Source organism: Neophocaena asiaeorientalis, unplaced genomic scaffold (assembly GCF_003031525.2).
Source record: "Neophocaena asiaeorientalis asiaeorientalis breed wild unplaced genomic scaffold, Neophocaena_asiaeorientalis_V1.1 scaffold138, whole genome shotgun sequence".
NCBI classification, from domain to species: domain Eukaryota; kingdom Metazoa; phylum Chordata; class Mammalia; order Artiodactyla; family Phocoenidae; genus Neophocaena; species Neophocaena asiaeorientalis.
The window spans coordinates 2,813,348-2,822,773 of NW_020172632.1; the positions used below are offsets into that span (position 1 = coordinate 2,813,348).

Here is a 9,426-nt window from a genome sequence, read left to right on the forward strand (position 1 = left end):
TATAATCATGTTGTACACTTTATCTTATTTTATTAATTTTTATTTTATATTGGACTATAGTTGATTCACAGTTACGAGTGTACAGCAGTGATTCAGTTATTCCCATACAAGTATCCATTCTTTTTCAAATTCTTTTCCCATTTAGGTTATTAGAGAATACTGAGCTGAGTTCCCTGTGCTATACACAGGGTCCTTGTTGGTTATCTGTTTTAAATATGGTAGTGTGTATGATCTTACAAGCTTTATTTGTCAATTATACCTCAGTAAAGCTGGAAAAAAAGAAATAAAGCACTCAGTATACATAGTAAACACTCAAAAAATGATAACTATATTTTTACTATTAATTTGATTATTGAATTCATACATTCATTCATTCAACATAGATTTACTGAAAGCCTACTATGTGCCAGACATTGGTTGTACCAAGATTAATAAGACCCATGTCCCTGCCCTAAGGAACTTAGGGTTCACTGAGAAATACATTTAGTTCGACAAGTTTATGTTGAATGCCCACTATGGACCAAGTGCTTTGCTTGTTATCATCTTGATGCCGCATGACGAGCTCTCAACTGGGAAGTTTCATCTGCTTAGGAAGCCAGAATGTAGCCTCTGGAAATAACCAAGTACTGATTCAATGTAATTTTAAATACTTTGGGAATTCAGAATAAGAAGGCTGGGTCCTGTTTTTTTTAATAGTGTTTGTTGTTGGCAGAGAGCAGAGGCACTCAAAATTTCAGATGTCTAAATGATTCCTAAATCAGTGCCAGAAGTATGGGGAGATCTCATGTATACATCTGAGCACTCAACTTAGAATCGATATTGACAGTTCAGGTTGACATCAGCTGCACTGGCCTCCTGGAAGTAATAGCTATAAACTGAATAGCAGTCTTCTCTCCTCAAGGGATAGATGCTTAAGCTGTCCCCTCCTCCTGGAACGCCCTTCTCTGTCTATGACCTGGCTATCTCCTATCAATCTTTTCAAATTAGTCTCAACTCAGTTATATCCTCCAGAAAGCCCTCTCTCCTTCTCACTGTCACAACACTTAGCCACACTCTACTATAGTTGTTGATTCACAGTTCTGATTTTCTTACTAGACCATGAACTGCTTGCTTCTACCTTGGTCCTCAGTTGCCAAATCTGTAGAAGAGACTCAAAGATGATTGATAGTTAAGTCCTTTCCAAGACTGTCATTCTATGACCTACCAGATCAAGTTTGACAGACACAACCAATGTGGAAGATGGGAATGGGATACTTTGGGGTATATATTGAAATTAAATGGAAAGAATGAAGACTTGGAGATAGTACTAGAAAACCCAGTCTCTCTCAAAGTCTCAGGCACACTGTGCTGTGTCAGGGCAGGTGTTTAACACACAAATCAGCACATATTCAAGAAACCAGGGCACAGCAGAAAGTGCACAGGCTCTGAAGTCAGATGGGTCTGGCTACTATTCTCTAGCCAAATAACCCTGGTTGTGTTATTTCTCCTTTTGAAGCCTCAGTTTCCCCTTCTGTAAAACAGGGATGGAAATGCCTGCTTCAGAGGTTGTAAAGATTTAAATCATAATATATGTAAAGTGCTTAGCCCACAGTAGGTGCTTAATAAATATTCTCTATTATTTTTACTTTCTCAGTTAGAAATCAGGATAAACTGTGAGCATGGGGTCTCAAATAAATATAATTTAGAACCTTTGTGTCTTAGCATTAGAAGGTATCTTATGAATTGATCTTGTTAACTGCTGCAACATCTCCTGATAAAATGTAGATCTGTTTGCATAGTTCTAGTCAGGGGGCCCTTACCACCTCACAAGGCAGCCTGTATCCTTATAAAATCATTAGTAGAAAGTTCTTCCTCTTATCAAGGCAAAAATCTACTCCCTCACTTTCTTCTATTGCCTGATTCTCATTCTTTCCCTTGGGGCACCACATAGCAAGCCTACTCCTGACTTCCCATGCAGCCTTTCAAGTATTGAGCACCCCTAGAATCTTCTCTCCTTCAAGGTTAAAGCCCACAGGTCTTTCAGATGTGTCTCATGGGATCTGGTTCCATACCTCTTACCACCATCCTCTGGGAACATAGCAGAGAACAAAAAATACTTGGTTTCCGCCATCAGTGAATTGATATTCTGATTGGGGGGTTAGGGAGTGAGACAAGTCACCTGAAGGCAGGAACAATTTCTTGGTTATTGGAGGCACACTCATAGTATCTAGCATGTCGTAGGTGTCAGTTATTTGTGGAATTAGTGTGCCTATTGCATGCTATGTACTCCTATGTGAAAGAAAAGCATCAGAAACATTCTCTACCTTTGAGGAGGTTGGGCCTCATTCAGAAGATAGCATCCTCAGACGCAACGGTGTAAGGCAGTATCCACTGGGGCATGGGAGACGAAAGAAAAGAAACCAGCATCTATTGAGCCTCTGTTTATACACCAGGCACTCTACATGCATTATCACTTTCAGTACTCCTAACAACACCATGAAGAAAGTAATATTAAGTCCATTTTACAGATGAGATTACTCTAACAAAAAGAGGCAAAGTAAGAATGCAAAATCTGCGGATGAAAAGAAATAGCGTATACTAAGAAATCCTGAGAGCTTTCCTGTCAGAGCTTCCCTTCCCTGTGACTATGAGTTAGATGTGTAGTTTTCTCAGAAATCAGGGTGTGGAGAGGTTCATTCAACTTAGCCTCAGTCACAGAGCAATAAGCTGAAGCTGCATTTCTTACAAGTCCCCAGGGATGCCAGTGATGCTGGTACAGGGATCACACTTAGAGCAGCAAGACTTTAAACCATACTTAATTTGAGGGAATTGTGTGAACTACCAAAAGAAAATAAATCCTCTGATTAGTTGGCTCTACTAACACTTGAGTTTGCAGGAGAAAATCCAAGACTCAGACTGTCCAGCAAGTGTAAACACCCACAGAGGTGGGCTGGGAAGGAACAGAGCCATGGATGCTCTAGAATCTCAAAGCATCCCAGTCACTGTGAAGAAGGGAAAGAGTTCCCAACACAAGGGGTGTGCATCCGCTTGAGTTCTTGCCTGATGCCAGACATTGCTGTGCCTTTGCAGAGAGACCAAACCCTGTGGAGAAAAGGCATGAGCTGGGAAGTCCCACAGACCTGAGTTCATTCAAATCCTAGCCTGGAGGCCTACTTCCTGGTTGACTTGGGGCAGGTTATTTAACATTTCTTAGCCTCACTTTCCTTATCTTTACAATGGGCCTAATGGTACCCATTTCCACAGGATTAAATTAGGTAATTTTAGTAAGCCACTTAGCAGAGTGCCTGGCACAAAGTAGGCACTGAATAAATTGTAGCTTCTGTTCGTCCTCATGTTAATATAGTTAGTCCTCACGGTGATCCTGTGATTGTGAAGATAAGGGATTATCCGTGTTTTTTCCAGATAAGGGAACAGGCTGGTGAAGCTTAAATGAATTAACCAAGGATATACAGCAAGTACAGTCTTGGGCCACACATACATGAGTACATGCAGTAACAGCCTCAGAGCTCCTCTCTGACCCTCTTTAGGGTGTGTTGAAGTAGATTTCAAGGCAGTGGACAACAGGGAATGTCATCTCAGGACTGGCAGGGAGGGAGTCCTAGGATTTGAAGTTGGCTGAGGTTAACCCAGCATGTGGATTACTGCCCTGCAGGTGATCTTGAGGTGACTGGGGATTTTATCATGTGCTTTGAGAACAGAATTTCAGCCTGAGCTAAGGGTTCCAACATCCACAAAAATTCCTTACTCAACTCAGAAGGTTTCATCAACAGCAGGTACCCATCTGGCTGCCCCCTTGGGGGCTTTGCAGATGAGGGGGGTAGCTGTTCGGTTTCTGGAGAATGATGGTTTTTGAAGAAAGAAAGAGCAATGTGTGCAGGTTGGCAGTGCAGAAATGCTGAGGCTCCTCCCGGTCAGCCCTGTGAGGGGACAGCTTCTCTGCTGCTGCCATCAGCCATAAGGATGTCATATTTAGGGTCCTGCTGTCATAACCCACAGGACCCCAAAGGCAAGGGAAAACAACTTCTCTCCAGAATGACTGGGAAATGAGGGGTTATAATCAGCTATGATGGTGACATTTCCTAGCATTTGAATACAATAAAAGTGCTTAACACAAACTATTGAAGGTAATTTACTTTTTTCTCAGGTGGTTCAAAACAACTTGAGGTATTTCAGGGCCTCAGTATAGTTGTCAACAACACTTTAGTTCCAGTGGAGTAACTGTGGATATGGCAAAGGGGACTAGATTTGGAGTCAAAAGATCTATACCAAGGGGTGAGCAAACTATGGCCCAAAGGCCAAATTGAGCCCATTGCCTCTTTTTTTTCTAAATAAAGTTTTATTGGCACTCAGCCATGCTCATAAGTTTACATATTGTACATGGCTGCCTTCACGCTACAATGGCAGTGTCATCATGACAGACTGGAGGACCCACCAATCCTAAACTATTTACTGTCTCACCCTAAACATAAAACAGTTTGCCAACCCCTGATCTAGACTCAGTTTCAGCTATTCAGGGATAGTAGAGCAAATCGCTCTTCTCTCAGAACTTCAGTTTCCACATCTATAAATGATGACTCTCTCTCCCACGGGGTTGTTGGGAGACTCAAATGTGACATAATGGGTGGAAAGGCACTTTGGAAACTCAGGATTTCTTTGGAAACGTGAGCCAGGATGGTTTTTATTTTTCACCTGATCTGTGCTGGAGGGGACCCACCAGGACATTTTTTGTTTGTGTTTTCCAGTCCCTGATGTCAGCTTGTTGTCCTGTTCTCCCTTTTTCACAAATACGAAATGAATTCCCCAGGTGCCCCTCTCATCCTCTTCTCCCTCCAAACATGAACACATCCTGGTCATGTGCTTACAGCAATGGCGAATTAGTACAAGTGTACGTATCCATCTGTTCCCTTATCAAATATTTGTTGAGTACCTACCATGTTCAAGTAGGCAGTCTTTATAAACTAGTTCTTGTAGGGAGAAGTGTTTGCTTTCTAAGGGGAGAAGTTAGGTATAGGAATTATTATAACAGAAGAGAAATATTGCCACATTGTAGTACGAGGACACGTCGTGTCTTTGTGTGTGTATGTGCATATGTGCACAGTTTAAAAAATAGAAATATTCAGGTGCAGATTTAAGCTTGTTAAAAACAAGAATCTGTTTAATCCAAAATACACTGAAGCGCCTTAAAAATGTAGCCATTGTGTATAACAGTTTTCCCTTGGAAACTACATTCTAATTTTAAGTTTCTATCCCAAACTGCCAAGAATGCCTTTCTTGCCCATTCATGGTCACTGGGCCTCTTACCCAAGCCTGCTGGTCAGGACTGCTAAGGACTGGTCACAAGTAAGGGTTGTAGGTCACCTGGGCATCAAGGAGCAGGCACTCACTATAGTTTCTGAATATTGGAGGTAGTCTTCATTTTATAACATTGTATCTTGTCTGTAATGATTTTGTTTTTTCTTTATTGGTGATTCAGTAAACATAACTTCAATGATTTAATTTGTATGCTTGGCTTGCTATCAAAATAAGCTCATAAACTGGGAGCAAAATAAAGTTTGTTTTAATTTTCCGTTCTGAAATTACTGTTGCCATACCTGTGTGGTCAAATCTCGCTGCTGCTGATAAAGGGAGAGAATGAAGCTGTTTGAGAAGAAGAAAGAAAAAAAAAAAACCTCATCTATTTCTGGGATGCATATAGACACACTTAGTTCTAGGCTCCAGACTGGGTCCCCTGGGCCTTCCCAGCATGGGCGCTCTCTTGGTCCTCGTAGAAATAGTGTTGGTATTCTTTGTGAATAGGTTTCATTTGTATTTTTCTATGTTCTGTGTACAATTTAAATACAGAAATGCAAATCTAAAACCCATCACCAGTATAGGGCCACCAAAATTAAAACATAAAATTCTTCCTCATTTTACTCTCCCTCACTGCTAAAACAGTTTCTGAAAGAAATGAGGCTTGGGTTTTTATATTTTCTACCTAGGGATCTAATCCTCTCAAGAGTGTTTTAAAAGAATATGCTTAGCTCCACTGAGTATTTTTTATGAGACTTAGCTGTATTCCTTCCGTGATGGCAAAGAAGCACGTCAAGAAGCCCGTTCATGAACCAGGCTAAGCACAGGTAGATCTATTGTGCTGCCAGTTTATCTCATATCTTTCAATTCACAGGCAAGCCTTTCCACCTCTCTCCTCCTCCTGTTCAGTGCAGTGTCCTGTTTTAGAGTTTGCAGTTCATTATTTCATATCAAGGAAATCCTCTGATCTTTTATCCCTTTTCTTTCTGAAACGGTGTTCAGCTACTTTTTAGTTTTCCCCAAAGCACCCTCATTCGTGACATTAAATGCAGTCCCTCTCTAAAGCTAGAGCAGGTGAGCGTAACATGGTTGTGCTGATTGCAGTCAGGTACTAAGGTGATGGTGGGTTTGGGACTACACGGGCAGGTGGGTAGATGTGGCGTATCTTGCTGGGCAGGAGTCTTTCCTTCACTTGACCTTCAGAACCTTCCTAGAAGCTGAGTGTGTTTTCCTTCCTCCTGAAGCAATGTTCTAAAATAAAGATAAAATATAGAATATAAAAATCATAGCCACTATATATATTTAAGATTTCCGTAAACATATGAATAACTGGAAAGAAAGATAGTATATCAGGGAACATTAACCACTGGTAGGCATGATAAATTCTTCCACATATATCCCATCAGTACAATGAGTCATTGTTAAGTGGTTAAGTGCAGTTAAGTGGTGAGTGTTTTGTCTGTATTTTTCGTATTTCATTTTAATTTTATACAAATTAAACTTAGTTGGATAGATTGACTCTGACCTGTTTCCTAGAACTCATACATAAGGTTTGTCATTGAGATTATTACTTTAAAAGTGCCCTCTAAAGCCCCTCAATTTGGTGCATGACTGTTTAAAAGAAATAACTGTAAGACTTTTACAGCAATTTTTAAGGCTTCTCTTATATACAAGGTAAATAAGGACTGATAAATTTGCATGATGAAAATAGATTTAATTAGGTGAATTTAGCCAGGCTTGATGAGGTGAAGCTGAACTTAGGATGAATGATACTTTTAAACCAATGAATTAGTCTCATGTATTTTTGGATTTGCAAAAAATTTTCTGAGAACATGTAGCAGGGTCTCGTATTCACACACACCTCTTTCTCTAACTGTTACTCTCCTGTGTGTGTGTGCATGCGTGTGTGTGCACACATGCACTCGCCACTCATACACACACACCTCTCACACACTACACGTAACCCAGTGAAATAGAAAGAGAAGGGCCCTGGTAGCTACAGCGTGCTCAACGTTTTCTCCCCCTTCTTCAGTTACTAATTCTGGCTGGTGAAGGGCATATCTGGCGAAGTTTGCGCCTGTCTTTCCTGTTCTAACCCTGTTATTCCAAAACAGAAGGAATACCCTAATGTATTGTCATTTGGGGTTTTCCATTTTGGGGACAAAAACGCAACTCAGTTTCCTCATGATTCTCTTTACTTCCACCCTATAAAGGATAATAAAGTCATCCATCTTCTGATCCGGAACCCAACTTGTTTTCCCAGGTTCCCTCCTACGACCAACACAAACACAGACATTCACCAGCAAAACAGAAGCTGTTGGAAAGATTTTTTGGCTGCTGAAGTGGGCTCCTGTCACCAGGACATGGCAGACTTTTTGCTGTATTGTCTCCCAGCCCTGGTCTGAGTGTACTCCAAAGAGAGCTTTATGTAATCAGTCTTTCCTGACATGTGACGTCCTGTCATTTTCCTCCCCTTCGGCTCTGCTGCCGCCCACAAATCAATAACATTGCCTGGGAAGTTCAAGCTGGCTTTGCAGCCACCCCAAGCTCTGTATTTCTTAAAGAGTATGTCAGAAAATGTAAAGTTTCCTAATGATATTTTTGGCTGATGACACATGGCAGAGCTGATGGACTATTTATAATCAGTGGCACAATCGCAAGCACATTATTTTTATTTCACTTAGTGGGGGAGCCCTGTCACTTTTGCTACCTCTCTTTTCAGACAAGTTGATGCCATCTTCACCTAAAGTAGCTAAATCCTCTTTGCAGAGTGTATTTGTGCTCTGCAAAGTGTTAGGAGCTCCCCAGTTCTTTCCAGTAGAAGCCCCCCCATTTTTTACTGTTCTTAGGCTGGGGGAATGAGGAGGGCAATGAATGATTTGTTGCAACTGCTTTAAATTCTGGCCATGCCTTCACTTTAAATGTCTCCAGTCTTTGCTGCTCAGATCTTGCTACAGTCCTCTGAGTGTAGGCATGGATAGCATGACTGAGGCAGCAGACACAGCTACTGCATCCAGCACTTGTCCCAATTTTACAGGACTGAGCATAGCAGAGCTGTCTTTTGTTGAGCAGCTACTATGTTCTAGGTAGGCATCGCATGCTCAATATCTCGTTAACCCTCTCAAACCTGTCTGTGGCAAGTGCTGTTATCTGCAGAGAAGAAACCTCTGGAGAAAACAGGAGGTTAAGTGAATTCTCTTCAGAGTCACACAGCTGATAGGAAAAGCCCCAGGACTCCAGTTCAGAACTCTTCTAACAAACCACACCTGCTCTTTTCCACTACCCTGCCCTGCCTCTTCCCAATTAAGTGGACACTTGTGTGTATGTGGTGTGGACGTGCACGGGCACTTACCTATTCCCAGCTGGGGCAGCTCCTGTGAGTTTAAAGGCTGACCAGAGTGAGAGGTGGAAGAACTAGAAACTTCTCAACCTGGGAGCAAACCCTGGTATAAAAGGAACCATGTACTAGAGGGTTTTGACGCACTGCAATGGGAAGTGTTACCTTAATAAAGATAATGAGCTCTCTCTCTCTCTTTTTTAAAAAATGTTTCCACAGGACAGAGTTTAGGGTATGGATTCGTTAACTATATTGATCCAAAGGATGCAGAGAAAGCCATCAACACTTTAAATGGACTCAGACTCCAGACCAAAACCATAAAGGTAAGAGGTTACATGTTAGCTCCTTATTTGGGAGGCACTGGTTAAATTTCATTCCTTTGATCTAATAAATTCAGGCTATGAGGGAGCTGGCAGTGGCGTTCTTTATTTATTATTCAAAGGACACTTACCATCCACTGTACTAAGTGAGGGACACAGATCATTACAGAAGAAAGAGGTGAGGGTTGAGTAGAGAGAGGGGACCACAAGCTGTGGGACCTCCATTCCAGAGAGCAGGTAAGATGCCAGGAATGACTAACCCCATCAAGAGTGCCTGTGTGGGCTTCCCTGGTGGCACAGTGGTCGAGAGTCCGCCTGCCGATGCAGGGGACACGGGTTCGTGCCCCGGTCCGGGAAAATCCCACATGCCACGGAGCGGCTGGGCCCATGAGCCGTGGCCGCTGAGCCTGCGCGTCCGGAGCCTGTGCTCCGCAACGGGAGAGGCCACCGCAGTGAGAGGCCCGCGTACCACAAAAAAAA

At 42.1% G+C, this 9,426-nt stretch overlaps 1 protein-coding gene across 4 annotated transcripts in view; it reads left to right on the forward strand.

Annotated features, from left to right (window-relative positions):
- The window catches only part of ELAVL4 (ELAV like RNA binding protein 4), a 97,380-nt gene that overhangs the window by 52,535 nt on the left and 35,419 nt on the right, over window positions 1–9,426 (forward strand). For all 4 annotated transcript variants that reach the window (XM_024739280.1, XM_024739281.1, XM_024739283.1 and 1 more), the window contains one exon: window positions 8,846–8,949. In XM_024739280.1, the coding sequence (XP_024595048.1) occupies window positions 8,846–8,949 (104 nt within the window). The remainder of the gene's footprint in view (window positions 1–8,845; window positions 8,950–9,426) is intronic.